At 39.7% G+C, this 20,247-nt stretch overlaps 1 protein-coding gene and 1 long non-coding RNA gene across 13 annotated transcripts in view; one reads left to right on the top strand and one right to left on the bottom strand.

The window, feature by feature from the left end:
- Positions 1 to 149: 149 nt before the first annotated feature.
- The window catches only part of LOC307015829 (angiopoietin-related protein 7), a 72,880-nt gene continuing 52,782 nt past the window's right edge, over positions 150 to 20,247 (bottom strand). For 8 of the 11 annotated variants that reach the window (XM_079644726.1, XM_079644720.1, XM_079644716.1 and 5 more), the window contains 7 exons: positions 5,415 to 5,664; positions 4,034 to 4,249; positions 2,869 to 2,988; positions 2,667 to 2,781; positions 2,409 to 2,546; positions 972 to 1,468; positions 150 to 896 (listed from right to left, as the gene is read on the bottom strand). In XM_079644726.1, the coding sequence (XP_079500852.1) occupies positions 750 to 896; positions 972 to 1,468; positions 2,409 to 2,546; positions 2,667 to 2,781; positions 2,869 to 2,988; positions 4,034 to 4,249; positions 5,415 to 5,570 (1,389 nt within the window). In that variant the 5' untranslated portion in view covers positions 5,571 to 5,664 and the 3' untranslated portion in view covers positions 150 to 749. The remainder of the gene's footprint in view (positions 897 to 971; positions 1,469 to 2,408; positions 2,547 to 2,666; positions 2,782 to 2,868; positions 2,989 to 4,033; positions 4,250 to 5,414; positions 5,665 to 20,247) is intronic. The other 3 variants (XM_079644724.1, XM_079644717.1, XM_079644718.1) reach the window with 2 other exon arrangements.
- LOC307016821 lies at positions 10,497 to 18,690 on the top strand. Of its 2 annotated transcripts, none has more exons than XR_013801916.1 (3): positions 10,497 to 10,569; positions 15,685 to 15,784; positions 17,668 to 18,690. It is a non-coding gene; the product is annotated as an uncharacterized lncRNA (long non-coding RNA). The 2 variants fall into 2 exon arrangements; XR_013801917.1 differs by having other exon boundaries at positions 17,665 to 18,690.

The raw sequence follows: 20,247 nt of genomic DNA, 5'->3' as shown, positions 1-20,247 counted from the left end.
TGGCCTACAAAGAAAATACTAAAGTAAAAGGACCATCCAATACTGCATTTTGTACACATAGTGTTTATTGTAGCATCAATACAGTATGTATGTTTACACAGTCCTCATACATCTTCTCTGCCTGACTATACTGTTAGACAGTAGCACTTATCATATCAAAGGGTTATTATATCTAATATAATTCAGTGTTGTTTCACCTGTTAAAGTATTGAAACCCTTTTTATGTCAATAACAGTTTACACAATAGATATAGCTTATAGTTGGCTGCAATTCAAAATGACTACAGTTGGATAATCATACAACTGCAGATCCTTCAATAAACATGGTCTTCTTGCCAGCTGCACAGGCCTCCTCTGTCAACACATCGTACCATTTTAAACTGTATTGATAAGAGTTTGTCAAGTGTTAAAGTATCAAACTAAAGTACAAAATAGAAGTAGAAAATAAGGAAGAACTCACTCCACATTGACTCAATAAGAAATTTCCAGGAACATTAAAGAACTCGTTTGTGAAAAAGTTTGTGTTTGCAAAAATACGCAGCAGAAAAACAGTTTTGAGGATATAGAGCCAGATCTGTAGGTAGAGTAGTTCAGAGGTAACAGAAGAGAGGTCCTTCTTTGTTGACATGAGTGGCATTCAGTTCCTTCATGATGAGCTCTGTCAATAAAAACATCCCTGGTGAGATGGCTCTGCAGACATTACTTCCGGGGTTGCTCTTCTCTCCTCACTGTTGTCATGGCCACGGTGGGTCATGGTGACAAACGTGCTCTGAAAGAGTGAGGTCGGATCATCATGCTGACTTTGTGTAGGGAGTAATAGTCAGAGTCTTTCCAGGAGTACCAAACGATCCCATCAGGACCCAGTGGCCCCAGGCCTTTAGGAGTGTAAACGCCTCCCTGCAGGAACAGGAAGTAGTAAACACTCCGATGACATTAAAAGCATAATGTTTGGAGCGACCTTTGTACACTCACCCTGTAGTAGACGCCATTCAGGTTGGCGTAGAAGCACTGGTTGTACCACCAGCCGCCGTGGGAGATCTCTGCACAGATGTTGCCACTGTCGGGGGTGCTGAAGCCCTGCTTGTCGTGGTACCAGCTGAAAGAGTCCTGCACTGTCCCACTGAAGCCTGACACATGGAGACGGTACAGATGATCCTCATCTTCCACACTGCACACACAAACACACAATGATGGAGTAGGGACATTATGCAAGAGATGGTTGTGCGTGTTTGTGCACTTGTATGCCGCTAACCTGAAGCTCTGGTAGAGGGCATGTTTGTGTCTGTTGCTCCAGTCCTCCAGCTCGATGCGGAGGCTGTAGTCTCCCTGGGTGCTCAGGTCATGTATGTGGTTGTTTCCCAGCCAGAACTCTGAGTGCAGGTCACCAAAACCGTCCCTGTAGTCCCTCCAGCTGCGGTCAAAGCTCAATGAGCCGTCAATGCGCCGCTGGATCACAGTCCAGCCCCCGCCTGAGGCAAAAAGTAGCTATATTACTAGATGTATATTGTATTGTCTATTTTTTTTTCTTCTTAAATTTGTTTTGTTTTCTTTGTACAGCATTGTAGTTGGCAGGATGTGGGCATGTGCAATTTCTCACTATCAGGGTAATGTTCATAAATGCCTTGTTTTGTTAATTAAAAACCAAAAGACTTTCTATTTAATTTGATACAAAAAAACTGAAATCAGGAAATCTCTTATGAGGAAGGCTGTGTACAGGATATCCCCCCCGGAGTGCCTATTTGTACCCGGGTGAAAATAGCAACAGGTATTCGGCTATTTACACCAAACCCCCTTTCTCCCCTCCCCTCGTTGCATAATGCAACAAAGCGCGGCAAAAAAAGTAATGTCCAAATGGGAGTTGAAGACATCTTTTCAGAGACATTGCATCTTTGGTTTGAAGGATACACATGTAACAGGATAAATGACATACATTGTGTTGGTTGCTCACTGTAATAATGTAATATATGCAGGGTGCAAATAGCCAATGTAGTACACCCCGGGTGCAAATAGTATTGTTGAGTATTTTCACCCGGGTGCAAATAGTATTACCTATAGATTCAAAACATAATGAAATGTATGCCAGGATGTCAAATGCAGTTGTCATCCGTGTGCAAATAGCATTGTTGACTATTTTCACCTGGGTTCAAATAGCATTGTTCACTATAGTCACGAGGTTCAAATAGCATTACCTATAGATTCAAAACATTATCAAATGTATGCCCGGATGTCAATAGCATCCGGGTGACAATAGTGAACTTCAAAACTAATGCCACGTATGATTGGTTATTATTTTGTATTACATCTTGTGAAATGAGAAATACTTGTTTGTGCTTGACAACATCTGGTGGGAAAATCTTGAAGTTCAGCTAAAAATAACGTTCTACTCATGTGATTGTAATTATGACTCACCATCTGTGTCCATATCACAATAGACCTGCACAGGTACGCCGGCCAAGAATGGCACTACTGTGTAGAGCCCTGATCTCCTCACTCCATTGTAGTAGATGGAAGCACAGTCTATTGGACAGTTTCTCACATGCTGATACTCTGAGGGAACACAGTGTGAGATACGATTTGGTAGGAGTAAATCCACAAGGGGACATTGGCGCCCTCTGCTGGGGGTCACTGCACGTGAGACTGCACGCACTGTTTGCTTCTGAAGTGTACCTGTCTGAGGAGCTTGTTGGGCACTCATCAGCGGGTTGGGGCGGACCATGTTGACCAAGCACCCGGGGCTTTTTTTAACATCATCCAGCAAAAGTGTCAGGTTATGCAGCTGGTTCTAAAGAGAAATGAAGCAAAACCATCAAAAAAAGCCCAGTGTAAAATAAGTTATGATGTTTTTTGTGGCTTCTTATGATGGGTGTACCTGGAGGTCTAGGATCAGAGTGCCCTGTAGGTGCAGCAGGGTGTTGGTTTCAGAAAAGTGATGCTCCAACTCATGAAAACGCTCCTCTAAGGAGGAATTTGTGGGGCTCCTCTCTCCACCCTGACAACATACAAAATACTCAATCACTAAAGCCCGCTCTCATAACAAAACACAACATATATAGGCATTAACTGAGATCTGGGTAAGGACACTTTAAAAAAAGTGTACAGAATATTTGAATTATTCATTTTAGCTCGAGGCATGCTCGGACATTTTCTCAAAGAATTCAAAGTTACACCTTGTCATTTATTTATTCTCAAGTGATACTTATGGAGGTGAAATATGCCTTTAACTTACCATGAACTAAGCCTTTAATTTAGTACTACGGGCCTACATCTGTAAAGTGAGCACATTAAAACTAAAACCTGCAGGTCTCCGGGGGCTCTCAGCACAAAAAGGACGAGCCCTCTCTTCTAAAACGTAAAGCCAGACACACAGTATGTGGTCTATTCCTAGCCTTGACATGGAGGATAACACTAACTCCCATGACTACAAACTCTGGATCCCTCTCTCCATGGCCCCATTCTCATGAACCCTGCCCAATGTCCACCTTTTGCCACTGAGCGGTCCAGCTGACAGCCTCTGTTTGTGTAGGCTCACTGCCTGAGACGCAACACGTGGAAGAGTAGCATGCTAATCCTGTTAGTGACTAAGGTCAAGGACAGGGCTGGGGGGGGAGCCAGCTCCATGACCAGGCACCATGTTACTATGCAGAACTGTAAGCAACTAATGTGTCTCCTGTGCTAAAACACAGAACAGGAGTGGATTCGTAAAGAAAGTTAGGTAAAGTTTCATAAAAGTTGACCGCTAAGTAAAGCATCAAACCATGTTTAAGACTTATCAGATCAAATATTTAGGAAAAAGGCCCTGAGCAGAGGAAATACATAATAATAAGTTAATATTTAACTAAAAGTCTGGCTCTGAATAGATATTCAATGCCAGAAGAGATTTAAAGAGCAGAATTCTTCAAAATGTGTAAAAAAGGAACAGTCACATTGTTTAACATCCGGTGAGCTGCATGTGGACTAAAGAGGAACCGAAAGCAGTTCAGAGGATTGTTGCTGATAGTTGACACGGGGCTGCTAAGTCCATATGGAGATCTCACATGCAGCTCGAGGACTCTGATGCGGTGCCGGTGGTTCCTCAGCTCCTCCTGCAGCTCAGAAATGGTCTCCTTCAGCGTCACAATCTGCTGCTTCCTCTCCTCGTTCTCATGCAGCCAGAAGGAGACCTCATCTGTGCAGCGAAACATGTCCGGGCACTTCTGTCCCTCCAGCTGAGGCAGCGTGGCCACCAGCCGGCACATCCCATCCTCCATCACCTGTTCCATGGCAAAACAGTGAGAACTTCCAGACCTGCTGTTGCTCAACGGTTTCAAAAATATCTAGTGATATATAATTGAACTACAGCCTCAGGTAGCCTAGCTGTTACTGGAATGTTTACTCTGGCAAATCAATAAAAGAACACTTCAAAAATCAAACACTTTCTATTGCACATGAATTATAATTAGATGTTATAACAACATTTGCTACAATACATTTTTCTTTTGAAATATTTTCCTTTTGTTCTGTTATATTTAATGTGTATACATGTGCAATGCTGCAAATCTGCAAAAAGTAGTTTGTAATGGTTATATTGTATTATATTAAGTCGGTAGATTGGGTACTTATTGGCTTAAACATACATCCCTATCCGCAATGTTATCCGTAAACTTATCCTTGAATGAATTCAAATATGACAGTAGATTTTTATAAATATAACCACGATGAGGACAAGGATGTTTCTGGTTTTTGACAGTTGATCATGGAGTATCAAATGACGTCATTCTGCAGTCCAGTTGATGTTAGTTGTCAGTTTTCTAGTTATGCTCACCTTGTAAAAATACATTTTAATGCAATTCTTTCAATAAAACTACCCAAGAGTATTTAAGAGTTCAAATTATCTCAACATCTAACAACTACAATATGATCATAATCTTTTAAGCAGCTGTTCAAGGTCAACTTGTTCAAAATATCACAAACAAATTATCAAACTATGAAAATAGCAATATATATTTTTTCCAATTGCATTTGTTATCTCAACACCCCTCAGATTTGTCTTGTGACACATTGGAGGGGGCGTGGCCCACACAACCAAAATAATGCACTAAATAGCTACCTTTTTACCAAATACTTTGGTAAAATGCTAAAATACCTTACAAAATGTAATATAATATATTGTTTACCGGGACCACATTTAGCAAGAAATTGACTTTGGTTACTCTTGAGTATTTTTTTGCTGATATTATCTGTACTTTCCCTCAATACTATTTTTTTGTTGTATAAATACTTCAACAGTCTGGCACTATATTCAGACTTTATGTATATTTTCTGAAACCAGCAGAGAGTTAAGTTGCTGGTTCAGAGATCAGACACGTCTCTAGTAAGAGGAGGAAACAGCTCGTTGAGATTACATTGGCTTGTATTCCGGATGTTTACAGTAATTACCTGGTTAGTGTACTCTCCGCACTGGGATCCCCCTCCATTGTGCTGATTGGTCGTGTTCAGGCTGTTTGCTTGAGCCTCGGGGAGCAACAGGGTGAGGATATAGAGAGCAGAGCACAGGCTCAAACCGGGGGGGAGGGTGAGGGACAGGGGGGACATTTCTGCCGCCTGCTTAGTCCGTCCCGGCCTTTTTAGTTAGAACGAGGACGGGACACAGGAGTGTGTGCTCCACCTTATGAGGCTCTGCTGGAAACTGAGAACATCAGTGTATCATGCTCAGAATATTTGCTGCATACAAAGTCTCTTACACATGCAATTAGCAAAGTGGGATTACCTCCCACGGTCTATCACATTACTAAAGTGTGTCCTCAGGTAACTCAATGAACACACACACACCCACACCCACACCCACACGCACAAGCACACACACACACACACACACACACACACACACACACACACACACACACACACACACACACACACACACACACACACACACACACACACACACACACACACACACACACACACACACACACACACACACACACACACACACACACACACACACACACACACACACACACACACACACACACACACACACACGGAAGCTTGCACATGTATCCTGCTCTTCAAAGCCAAACTATTGGTACTTTCTAAGTCGCTCATTAGCATACATGCATGCACAGATATCATGACAACATTTAGCATTGCCTTCTGCAGAAATCTTTTTTTCTTAGTTTTACATTTTTTTATGAAATGGCAGTGACTCACCCCAGTAAAAGACCAACTTCTACCCCATTCCCAGCCCATTTCAGGCTGAGGGGTTTTCTCCATTTCCTTCTCCTTTTTTTGTGTATCTCCGGTATCTCTCTCTCTCACTCACTGTGTGTGCCTCATGCTCTACTTCTGTGCCCCTCTCTCTCCCTCTCAGTGTAAACATCTTAGTCCTATAATCCACTGCTAAGAGGATTCAACATGATTGAGGGATGGAAGGCAGATGAATAGGAAGGCGGTAATGAAATTATTGGTAAAAGAGACAAAATATATGCAATATAGATGTAAATATACTAAGCAATATGTGCAACATAAACACAAAACAACCTAACATCAAGTGATTGGGAAATATGTAGTGTATTGCATTTCATGGTGATAAAGCTTATGCAATAAGATAATTAAACTTTATAACTTAAACAGAACAAGTAATGTATGTGCATTGAATTGAATTGAATGCACATACATTACATGCATCAGCAAAACTCCAGCACACATGGGCACCTACAGTAAATAAGCATCATCTCCAGGCACAATAATCCTGCTCAAAGCCAGTCGTAATGAAGGATGATGTGAGTGGGAGAATGAGGGGTGCTGATCCTATTACAGCCGCCAAGCCGTTCTTTACATCTTTATACTCTCCACTAGCAAACATGGTCTCCTTGTTATTTGTTGTTCCTTGTTAAAAACTGCTATTGGAAACCAAATTCTTTGTTTTTATTTGAATAATAATGTAAAAGCTATTCTGTAGGCTTGTATAAACTGCAAAATATATCCTGAAAGCAGCTTTCTGTACTGTGACTGTGCCATATCAATTTGCATTGCTGCTTGAGGGAACTGTTGCACTCTCAAAGAGGCTCTGCAGAGAAAAATCTATCTTCCTGCTATTTTAACAAGACTCTGCACACCACACACAAAGCAGGGCAGTGTTTCACCTGACCAATGCATTGCAAATATTATACAAACATATTTGATAACCCATAAAAGCTCTAAGGAATGTTAAACCTTGCTCGCAGAAACAGTTGCTGTTGTTCCTGTTGGTGTTTGAGTGTGAGAGAAACTGTGTGTGAGGCCACATGGTGGCACTATGTTACTACTTAAATACCTCCTAGCCTTGACTGAAGGGATAATGAGCTTCCCTACTGATGTGCACAACATTATACAAACAACAAATAACAATACATTATTAGTTACTAGACTATTCTTACTGCTGATTTCATACAAAAGGAAAACGAGGTAAAAAGTAATGTAGGAAAGTCATCTTATCGGATTTTGGTAACTTGGTGCCATAGTCAAGGCTTTTTACAGAGCATATATCCAAAACTAATTAAAGGGTATTGTAAAAATGTACCTGTAAAATATATTTTTTGTAATTTTTATTTAATATCCTCAAAGCCTGAATTTTTGTTCTGTAAAAAACTACATTTAGGCTTCATGGTGCCAACTGGGCATTTTTGTCAAGCCTCACCAAAGTAATTTATCAAAAAGCATTTAATCAATTCACTCACTGGTACTAAGTGGTGAATACAAATGTTTTTTTTCACGCAGACATTGTGTATAAACTGCTTTTAATGATGAGCTTTCTCTGTAGCAACTGATTTATACCCAGTCAAATCAACACCAGCAGACATCTGTTTAATTAATGATCAATAGCTGCTGATGATGTTGCTTTAAAATGTTAAAATGTAATTAGAAATCATAGTGATAAAAAATCAATGTTATGAAGTCACTTTGCTGTTATTAGTGTCAGTTTTGATTTAAATGCTATATAGCTCGGACAACTGTTTCCCAGATACTCATTTCTGATTATATATCATATATACTGTGGAAATACATGTATGTAGTTAAGAGAGATAAGAAAGAATAATCTTGCTGACCAGAGAACTGTAAACTCAAACACAGCATGTTTCTTCTTTAATCCGAAACAGCTTGACCTATATTTGATCAATAAATGAGGAGTTACACAAAGCCCACTCACTGTGACAAACATCTACAGCTCAGTGTCTTGTTTACAGTGTATGGACTATTGATTTTATGGAAACAGCAGATACGGTTTCATTCTTTATAGAGTTGCTGTTATCTCTCGCTCACACATGGTTGACAGAAAAACAAATGAGCAAAGGAAAATAGAGAATGAAGATGAAACAGAGAACAGGGCAGGGTTCACTGGAGGGGTTGATATGTAGAAAAAGTGTGTGAATTATAATGACTAATTGCTCTGCAGTCACTGGACCTTAACCGTTTTGAGCAAATATGGCATTTTTGACCAATGTGTTAGACAGAGATTAGCAAAATACCAAATAAAGGATAGATTTATATTCTGTATTAGAGGGACACAGAATTGCTGCCAAGGAGCATTAAAGCTCTCGTGTTTTTGCTTTTCTTTCATTGGTCGCCCATCTTTGTGTACTGTCTTCACAGTATGGCTTTTTTCTGAGTCAGTTTTAAACAGTCTCTTCTAATTCATGGCTTATGTTGCTTTGAACAAAAAGACAGTGCACAAATACAAAATTACTTGATGATTGACTAGGATTTTTCCAAGAAATAATTATAATTTGGTAGTAATTATTATGGAATTAGACATTTCCTTGAAAGCCCTGCTCCATTAAACAGTATAAGTCGTGTTTTACATCTATTTTACTAAAGTCATTTGTAAGTTCATTAGATTGGATTACATATTGTCTCTACCTTTTCATGTTAGCCTTACCAGGAAGCTTCCTAGCCAATTTAGGAAATTACAGATCCCTACTTTTAATTTTGCATTAAGTGTGTTTACTTTAAATGTCAAGTTCAATTACGTGTGCATAAATGTAAACTCATTAAAAGTAAGAAATGAAGGGCGGCACAGGGCAAACATTTCAGAACAGCCCTAAGAACGGTGACAGTTTAATTTTTAAGGTTGAGTTAAGGCCGATATACTTAGAGGATGCACACTTATCCTTGAAACAGTGCTTTATTTACCCTTGCTTTTAATTCTGGACATTAGCAGCACTTAAAGGTCCCATGTCATGCTTTTCCGGTTATTACCCGTCCCCTTGTGTGTTACGAATGTTTTTATGCATGTAAACGGTCTGCAGAGTCAAAACCCTCAAAGTACACCCTGTAGCGAGTAAAACTCTAACACAGAAAATACCTCCCCAAAACGCCTCGTTGGAGATACGTCATTGTCCATTGTTTACTTCCTGGGTACTGTGACGTAGGAATGGCCAGTAGCCGCGCCCAGAGCTATGACATGATACGGTCATGCGTTACCCGGAACCAAATGGACCAATCCGTGGAGCCGTTATGTTACGTCCGCGGAGCTGTTACGTTACGTCCGCGGAGCTGTTACGTTACGTCCGCGGAGCCGTTACGTTAAGCCCCCGCTGATTGGTCCAAATTGACCAATCCACGGACTTCCTCACACACACACTCAGTGAAGGCAGCTCTGCTGATTTCTCCTCCCTGGCTGTAGACCGATAACAGACAGTTGGGATTGCGGCGAAATTCTCTCTGCAGACCCATTCTCACAGCGTTTATCAACCTTTTTCTTACTCAATCTCAAGCCACACTTATTGTGTTTACTTCGGCTGTGACTTTGTGTGTGCTCAGGATGAGTTTGGCTTTGGCCGTTTCTCAATCGCGAGGATATTGGCTTCCAAGCCAATATTTCAAGGATGCTACGTCATCAAGTGGCGCAGCAGGACCGTTCCAATGTCCAGCATACTTGGAATTCCACCGAGGCTGCGTCCTTGGTTTGGGGGAAATTTCGAGGCTGCACATGGGTAGACTTCGTGTCCTTCAAATCCCCACAATGTTTTGCGCACGGACCAATTTCCCCAAATCCGTGGCGGAAAATGTAAGGCGGGGCCTCTCATATGACGCACACCTGCACACTTGCCAGCCTGTTCCACTCTTAGTTTTTCCAAATGCTAGGAAGGATTCTTGCCTAGCTTCTGAAGGAAGTGACTCGGAAGACAAGCAAGCGTACTCGCGATTGAGAAACGCCATAGTGTTTCGCTGTCGCTAAACAAAGAAAGTTCTACGGGGTGGGCCGGCACGGGGTGGCAGCTGCCACCTCAGAAAAATGCCTTGCCACCCCAGCTGCCGCCCCAGTTGGCAGCTTTGTTTTCAAAGAAAAGTTGTGGCTCATCGGACATTTATGAGAAAAAATCTCTAATGTCCGAGTGCAAGTGAATGCAGCACAAGACGCGAGCCTTGTAACCCCTCTCCCGGCCCTGGCGCGAGCCTGGAAATATGATTGGCGGCGATTTCATTTGAACGGGGGACAGCTCAAAACGAGAAGCATTTCGGATCCAAGTAGACGGAAGGAATGTGGTATTTGCGGTCTACAATTACAGAGAAGAGCCTGTCAAGTTTGGCTGTAAGGCAAGGCAAGGCAAGTTTATTTATATAGCACTTTTCTGTACGCGACAATTCAAAGTGCTTTACAAAACAAATAAAAAAACTTTTTAGGAATACATACAGTAAAAACACATATATATATATAATGGCATTTTACAACAGGCATTACAAAGCAAAGATAATACAATTAAAATAAACACCGTATGAAATACATGTTTAAAAGGCATACTGTAGTGCGAATATGAGCAGCTCAATTAAAAGCAGCCAAAGAGATATGTTTTTAGTCTCGATTTAAAAAAATAGTAAGAGTTTCTGTGGACGTGCATGATTTGGGTAGTTTGTTCCAGATTGTCGGGGCATAAAAGCTAAATGCTGCCTCTCCATATTTTGTTGTTACTCTCGGAACCGATAGCAGACCCGTCCCAGAAGACCTGAGGCACCTTGATGGCTCGTAATTATGCAGGAGTTCAACAATATACGTTGGTCCTAAGCCATTTAGTGATTTAAAAACTAGCAATAGTACTTCAAAATCAATTATTTGGCCGACTGGAAGCCAATGTAGAGATTTCAGAACCGGACTGATGTGATCCACTCTTTTAATGTTAGTGAGGAGGACACATGCAGCAGCGTTCTGAATCAGCTGCAGCTTTCTGATCTATTTTTTTGTCAGCCCTGTGAATACACTATTGCAGTAGTCCAGTCTACTAAAGATAAAAGCATGGCCAAGCTTTTCTAAGTCCTGTTGTGACATTAGTTTTTTGATCCTCTATATGTTCTTCAGGCTGTACTCAGCATTGAATCAAAATGCACCATGGCTTTAAATCTTAATAAGTTTGTGAGGCGTTTTGCTGATCAAGATGGTAAGCGCCACATTCAGCTGTTATAGGCATGCCAACTTGATGCTCTGCTCACGGATGACTCGATGAGCATAAAAAACTGTTAAGATGATGACCTTACGTGTGTAAATATATATTTTTCTGTGTGGGGGTCTGCCCCCAAAAAACAGTTTTAAGTCCTGAGAAAGTCAAATAAGACGATGTGTAAAACTACACTGCCCAGCCAAAAAAAAGTAACCACTTTGATTTGACTAGGCCAGTAGGTAAGGACTTTCCACTGGATAATAACTGCAGCGATGTATATGTTTCAGCAGAATATACGTTTTTAAACCCTAGCTGATGCAGTTAGTCACTTCTTTAATGTTTGTTCTTTCTGATGTAAAGTCAAGGTTGTAACTGTTTGCAATGAAGTTGTGGGGCGCTGAACTGTTCCTTTGATTCTTTTGATATATGATAGTAATTACTTGTCTTTCAAATTTGAAGGAGGGTGAGCAAGCATCTTGAGGATATTTATATTTAAGGCTTTACTGATGTGCCACAATAATGTCACCAAATGTTATTGAGTTAAAATAAATATTGTGGCTTTCCAAGTTAACATTTATTGATATGACTGCGATTAAATCAGCATATACTTCTGCCAGGGGATGCCACCCCTCAAAATCTCCTACCACCCTCTTGCCACCCCATGAATATTTTTCTAGATCCGCCCCTGCAGAGCACACTGTGCTCACAGGGAGGGTGGGGGCTGGAGCTATTGGAGCTACAGCGAGCCGCTAAAGGCAGAGAGTGAAATTCAGTGAATACACGTAGTTTACAGATACAGAGATGCTGTATGACAAACCAATGTGAGTTTGGAAAATTGCACAATATAAATCTATTCTAGTAGACCTCAACAATGGGATTATGATCAGTGGAAATGGCCATGACATGGGACCTTTAAGGCAATAATTTAACAGTCAAAGCTGAGACAAGTCGGAATATTGTCTAATATATTTCTCAGTATAAGAGTGAACTTTTCTTTCATTAAATAAACATTAACTGACTTGTGTTTCTTCAGGGCAGTTACATAAATAAACAGCTGGTTCACTTTGCACCTACGTTGGTGAATAATGGAGGCAGCGTTCTGTGGCTGAGAGGGTGACATAGTTTATGAAATGTCATATTACATGAAACACAAGAAACAAACAATGTGCTAGTGTTTGATAAACACACTTGTTGATGTTGAGAATCACAATCAGAAACGTTGCCATGTATTTGGTACAAGACACAGTCAAAGAAGATTAGTTGTAAGAAAAGGACAATAAAGAAAATAAATGATAAACAAACTATTTTAAGAAAACTATTTTAACATTCAATATAACAATATTTACATGGAATATGGATGAAATATAGAAATACCCGTACAAATATATATTTAATAAAATGAAGATATTTGCAGTATTGGCATTACAAGTGGAAAGCCCTGCAGATATGTAACTAAAAAGATTGACTTTTAGCCTCTGATATATGCCAGAAAATGTATTTGATCTGCTTAACAAGAAAGAAGACCATGATTATTGTTTGGATTCACAGTAACCTCGACATTCACACTTAACCTATAAAATCTTCATGTCACAGCTCCCCTTTACCACAGATCAGGTGTCATGTAACCTGTTTGTGATGCATGCAATTCAGTGAGAGGCTTCCAGCATCCGTCACGATCAATCAGTCAATATCAATTAGTATGCATCGGCTGTGTGCACCACTCTCAGGAAGAATTATGTTCATGCCATTTGACAGTGCAGTTACTCTTCGTGATGCAACCGTTTCCCCAAGATTTCTCTTTTCGCTCCCCGCACACTGACTGTACACACACATCTTATCTGTCAACAATTTCCAGGTCTAGCTTAAAGCTCTTCGGCTGTAATACATTTGAGGAGACACCCGACTTCATCAGTTCTATTCATCACTCCCCATGCTATCATGTATCAGGTCGATCTTATTACGCGAGTGCACCGCAGGGACTTGAACTGAAGTAAGTAAAAGGCAGACACGGCTGAAAGAGGTGGCTCAGGCAAACACGTACGGTTACTATCTTCGATGATAACAGCTTCTGATTCCTCTGAGATTGAAGGGGTCATATAGGGAAATGGATGTGGTGGTGAATTTCATTTGGATGAAGAGAATGGAAAAGTTGATGTAAAGAAAGTCCTTATTTTACACGTTTTTTAACCAAACCTTAAAGATCTCCTATCATGCAAAATGCACTTGTACGTCTTTTGTACATAAATATGTGTCCCCGGTGTTTCAGGGAACTAAACCCTCTCTCTTTTTCCTCCGTACCCAAATCTCTAAAAACGGGGGTACAACGGAGCTGATCCAGATTTGCTGCTGATATGACGTAATGTCGGAAATGTGGAATGGCTTTACACCCACGGCCCTATCAGAAACGTTGCTATCAAAAACAATGCACGACGTGTTTTGGAAGTAATATGGTCTTTGTTTACATTAGCAAGCATCGCTAACACTCAGAGCTAAACTGTAATGGAGACAGTAGATGTGTAAAAAAGCAGGAAATAAAAAAGGAACTCACCTTGTGGTAAACCCACAAGAGAAAAAGCATTTGAGCTCCATACTGTTTCAGAAATAATCCTTGAAGTGGTTTTGAACATGATATGGCGTTTCATCATGGCAGCATTTAGCTGTATCTGCCGGTAGAATTCTGAGCAGGCATTAGCTCCCCCTCCTCCTCTTTTTTTTTTTTTTCAAGCGAAGTACCCAGAATCAGCACATCTCTAACAGGGCTGAAACAGAGGGATATGAGGGATGTCTAACATTCATGAACTCTGTGGTATTTTGAGCAAAACACATCATAGACATGCTTTTTATATTTGTATATATCTGAGACCCATAATATACCTAAAAATTGCATGATAGGAGATCTTTAATGCAACATCTGCTTTTACCTCGCCTATAGGGATGCCATTTTTATCTTCCAGATACTAAAGGTATATTTGAGAATAAAAAGGCATCTGTGACATCCTTTTGCACATTATATTCTCATCCAATGCCTCTCTGAATGATTTAGAAGGAAAACCTGAGGGCTTCACCTTCCTCCACAGCTAGCACTAATTACAGTCCACTTCAGAAACATCACAGGCCCTCATTTACCATGTCACTGGTGTGCTGGCAGATTCATCAAGCACACTTCGTCGCCTGAGGGGAGACTTAACCTACTCCTCCAATACAGCATGGAGAAGTAGGTTAACTCGTTCTTTGACTCATATAGAATGCACCATACATTGAACTCATCAGCAGCTAAAGGCATTTCAGGTAAAGGACTTCCAACATCTTGTGAATTAACATTAACTTAATATGTTTGGCACATGTTTAACAATGGAGTCAAACATTAATGTTGACATTATTAGACTTAAACCTGTGATAATTGATTTCATAGCTACTTGGGGACAATATTGACATACCTTATGGTTTGTATATTTTGTTAGCTAACAGTTTACTGTTCACGCAAACAGTTAATGCATTATTGGTTTTAAATAATTACTTCAGCTACATGGTCAAATATTTACTGTTTTAGCTCAGCTTTTGGTCTCTATTAACTACTGGTGGAAATATCTGGCTCTTAACTGCTGAATGCCCCAATATGTTCACCAGATATATTTGTTATCTGCCATCTGGAGTTTAGGAGGTAGCATAGTAGGCTTTTAGAGAGCTTTAGATGGAACCCTGGGAGTTACAAACTTTGTTTTAATTTAATGAAACTCATTTTGTTTCTATTGTTTGATACTGTTTAACTCTCTAAAAGTGTTTGGGAATTTCTCAGGTGACTAAAACACATACTTTTTATTGAGATTTAATGAGAACAGTAAGATTGAATCAAAACAAAATAATGGTCAAGAAACAAGGACATGAGAAAGTTAATTCTAGGTTTGTCATATGAGCAATCCCTTTTTACAAACTATGCTTCGTCATTTGAGACATTCTATATATAAAAAATGTTCATAGGAGCAGCTTTGAACACAAACCACACATACAATTCTAGTATCAAAACATAGATTTTTTTGAATGGACAAAAATCATAAAATGTGTGTGTCAGCCTGACATGTTTGGGTTGAAGCAGGTATTTTGTGTTTTTGACAGATCGTAATGCCAGCAGAGATTTCTCCTGCTCCATCCCTCCCTTCCCTCATCTCCTCTTGTTTGCTGTTTGTGTCTCCAGAGGACACAGCCGGACCAAAACTGCATTTCACACACATAGTAGTGCTCATGCAGAATTGACAGGCCATTACCAGTGTGTATTTGTCTGTGTGTTGCAGACCAGAGGGACCAAGTGAGTGAGAAAAGAAAGGGTTGACAAACCGTGTAATAGCTGGACTTCACGTCGTCAACAGAGTCATGTTGTCTCTGCAGGTTCAGGTACACTCGAGCTACCATTGTGATTAAAATACACAGCTTTTTTTCAACCCACAGAGTGATTGAGTGCACAGAGAAACACAGTTCATAATTATTCAGTACAGGCATCGGTGTTTCCCCCCTGAGTGGTGAAGACAGGTCCTTAAGTTTAATTGAGTGTTATTCTGAGCATTCAAATCAATACTCTTTTGAAAGCACTCTTGAAATATCTCAGACAGAAACAACAAACACTAACCAAACATTACTAAATAATAGATCACCAAAGAGGCCTTTTGTCAAACCCAATTTACCTCTGAAAAAAGTAATAGGTTTTCAGGGAGAACATTTTAAAAAGCCTGCTTTAAGAATAGAAGTTTAATTTAATTAATAACAAGTACAAAGGGACTGAGCAAAGGTCAAATCAATGTTTTCCATGTGACTTTTGAATAGAATAAATTACATGTTTAGTCAGTGATTAGAATTTAAGGTCTAAATGGCCAATAAAGATAAATATTTATTATGAAAATAAAGGGCCTGGAGCCAAAAACATAGACATCTATTTTATATTTTCAGCGCACCCTAAACGTTTTGTATTCCAGATGTTCATCCTCATAGTGTTCCTGTTCAGCCTTGCAACACTTTTGACATGCAAAGAAACTAAGCCAATCGCCCTTAGAGCTGACACATATTGTTTAGTTCAGCAGTTACCTCTTGCACAAGTAATAGCTTCAGTAGGTTTTCTCATTGTTCCCTGGGAGTTCTCTGGAGGAAGTGCAAATCAAAAGCAACAACCCGAGCAGAAGACAATCTCACACGGAGATATAAAAAGCAGCAAGTCATGCTAGCAGCTGAGTGATATTCTACTTGGGCACAGTGGTGCTTTGAGTCAACGTTAACAAGGTAACTCGCATAACAGAGGGACAATGTTAACATGCTAAATTCATTTTTAGCAGTTATAATGTTACTATATTTAGCTTTGTTAAAGGTGGACATACACATGTCAAACTTGTGATGGCACTAGAGGAGAGTGACTTGGTATGATGCATCCTCTGAGAACCATGAATGTCTCTTCCAGTTCCTATCCATCTATATGTTCAACTATTTAAGTGAATGAACTTTCAAAGATATGCATTTTCATGGCAGTCCATCATAATGTTGGTACATTTTACTTAAAAATTCCTAATATCAGCCTGGTAGAGCTAGAGGAAAGATCAAGTTATCACCAGATTTAATTTGTTTCATCCTAAAGGGACCATGAATGTCTGTTCGAAATGATGTGAAATCAATTAAATTACTGTTGAGATGTCAGTCGGGAAGTGGTGGACAAACAAACAACAGATCCCCCAATCACGTGGCTGGCCTAGCTAAAAATAAAGCACCTAAACAAATACACCTGGTTCTTAGAAATTGGTTATTTTTAACTCCTACTATTTTTAACTCCTATCTAAAATTAGATGAAGGCTACAGATTTAATTGTTTTTATCCCATCTCAAAACCTTCTGAGTCCACATATCCTCTGGCAAGCAGCAGTGGGAAACTCAAAGATCTAACGAAAAGACAACATACACACAAACAAAAACACATGTAATGTTGCCTACAAGGGACTCAAATCAGTTTACACACACTTTGTATGGCCACAAGGACAGGTTATACTATCGATTTATAATTCTAAAGGTCATGTTACACCTCAGGCTTTTACAGGGTTTACCAGCAGTTGTTTAACTTGTGAGTCAGAACAAATTACTGACCTGTTGCAGTAAAATATATGTTTCTCTGTAGTTCCATGCTCTCATCTGAACTCAACATATTCTGCTTGGCCTTTGCTACTCGCCAATAACATGTTCCAACCTCCACATGGTAGCATATATTTTTATAAATGTGTTTTTTTCTTTTACACCTTCCAGCAGGATGATGAATGAATGTTTTATCCAGGTGGAGCCTCTTTGTGTCCCTACTCTCACCCTGCCGATGACGTAAAAAGGGACTGTGGTTTTCCGTCAATTGCATTATCCATGCTGACACTTTCCCCCCTGCCCATGCTCCTCCTGATTGCTTAGAAAAGATTCACTGACGGTGGGAAAAAGAAATCCTTAGAATCAATGGTAAGCCTTTGATTAAGGTACAACTTTAGCCAGGTCTTTTTTTGTTGTGATATATTGTACAGACTTAAATAAGATTACAGCAATGTGTGAGTAATATATAAGACTAAGTAATGAATCGCATTTCCAGACATTTCTATACACATGTATTTTTCAAAAGAAATGTCTGGGTGCTCATGTCTGGGAGGTCACATTGACCTGACTGATTTATTTTTCCGGTTTCTCGATTGAAAACACTTTACCACACAGTCCAAATTTTGTTATGTTCTTGAGCAGGACATGAGCCGTGACAATGACTCACACTTGAATACTTTTATGTAATCAAGTGTCAAGTAATTGTATTCATTGTGAATGAAAATCCTTAATCACAGGCTGAATGTGCGTAATCACACTTAATTAGAGCAGCTGTATTAGCAGAAGTGGATTCTCTGCAGGCTCCGAGTATTGCATCGAACATCCTGCTAATTAGCATGACATTGTAGTAGGATGGTGAAAACCTTGTATTGTCCAGATGTCAGATTTCATAACCCCAACAACATTTTGGTTGACCAGTGGGAATTAAGGGGGTTTATGCAGGGTTTTTATTACGGTGTGTATACTTAGACGATTTATAGATTTTCTTACAACAATGCTTTGTATACGGACAATTGTTCTTACTTTTGAGTCACCATTAACACACATGTATATAATATCCTGCTTTATATTTTGTTTACTGTAAATTGGTATTTCAACATGTATATTCTCTACTTTTTTAACGCTGTTTTATTTCTATTTTGAGACATTTACATTTTAGAATTGTTCATTTCTAGTCTTTTAATTTCTCTTATGTGCAATGCCTTTTTTCTTGTATGCTGCTGCAACACAAACTTTTCCCAAATTGTGATCAATAAAGTACATAATTATCTTACATCTTATCTTATATACTGTTCCCTACTTTAAAACCCCAAGCATGCTCTCACACCATCTTTACCAGATGAAAACCTGTTAAAGAAAATGCCTTCTAATGATTAATTGCTGAAAATATAAGCTTGGAGTCCGAGGGGAAGGTACCAGAAGCTCTAAAGCACAAATGCACATTGCAGCTCTGATGAATCGGCTGGAAATTAGTGGAAATGGGCCGGTTTAACGCTGCACTGCTGACGAGGATTATTCAAAACAGGTGAGCAGCAGGTCGGGGGGAGGAGGTGGAGGAACTGCAGTGCTGAAGAGGGAAGTGGGAACAGGTGTGCAGATGGGGGGGCAGTCATGTGAGGCGGAAAGAAGTGGGCATCGTGTGGACGGATGGAAAATGGAAATGGAAATGAAGGGGCTTGGGGAATAGAGAATGTGTAGGAATTAAAAATGATCTGACACATGTCCTGCTTTGGAAGCCATTATCTGTTACTTTGCTTGGTATTTCTTCCAATGTCTCACCTTTGCCAAACAGGAATGCAACCATGGTGTGTAGCTGAGAGTTTTATATTACCTTACTCCTCAGTGTTTTTTTTTATATGACTCTTTCATAGCTCTTTGAATGTGGACCTGTAATGTGGTTACTTACATCACAGTGGATTATATTCTTCACAATGCATCAGGCTTTAGACAACGTAATGAATAAACTCTATTTATGAACAGCATTGTTATTTCCGATTCTGGTGTTGGTATTTGGATTTCAGGCTAATACTCTTAACATTTCTCAGAACAGATCTCTGCTTTATAGTAAATGTCATTCTATTAATAAATCACTTTATTGTTACTTGTCACTTGTGTAACCAAGTCACGTAGATCTTAGAGTAACAGACAAGCAATTCATGTAACAGTTGTTATGTTACTTTACATGTGTTGGCAGGTTTACATAAGTTACTGTATCTGTGTGTGAGCTTCATAGTTTCCTCTTTGCCGATGGTGGTAAGCAACATTATGTAGGCCAGGAATTTTGAGCAGTTTATTTAAGTTATGTTTAGTGTGTCGTAATTGAAAAACAAGAAGCCGCAGACCACAATGTGCCCTCTTGAAAATAGATTTGAATCAGACAATCAGCAGCAACAAGAAAGTCCTTTAACACACAGGCAGAATATTGACTAGACTAGTAGATTTACAATAATCTCACAATAGAGCATAAAATCATATGAGTTTAAATATGCAATATCCTTCCAGGGTTAACAATTTTCCTGTTGTGACCTGGTAACCATGGCAACAATGGATCGTCATTTGTCGTGACAAAAGACTTTCCTTCCTATACAGAGCAACATGGAAAGAGAACCTGGATATGGCTGTTTGCATTAGGTTACAGATTATGTATGGAAACACTCTGCTGCTGTCCTCCATTACTGACTGAGTAACAATAATCCCTCAGACTGAACATCAAACCATAGCGGACCATAGCTATTTCCACCCACTTTGTAGGCC

Source organism: Notothenia rossii (assembly GCF_949606895.1).
Source record: "Notothenia rossii genome assembly, chromosome: 8".
NCBI classification, from domain to species: Eukaryota; Metazoa; Chordata; class Actinopteri; order Perciformes; family Nototheniidae; genus Notothenia; species Notothenia rossii.
The sequence above is the reverse complement of the archived record's forward strand: the minus strand, read 5'-3'. Positions and strand labels throughout refer to the sequence as shown.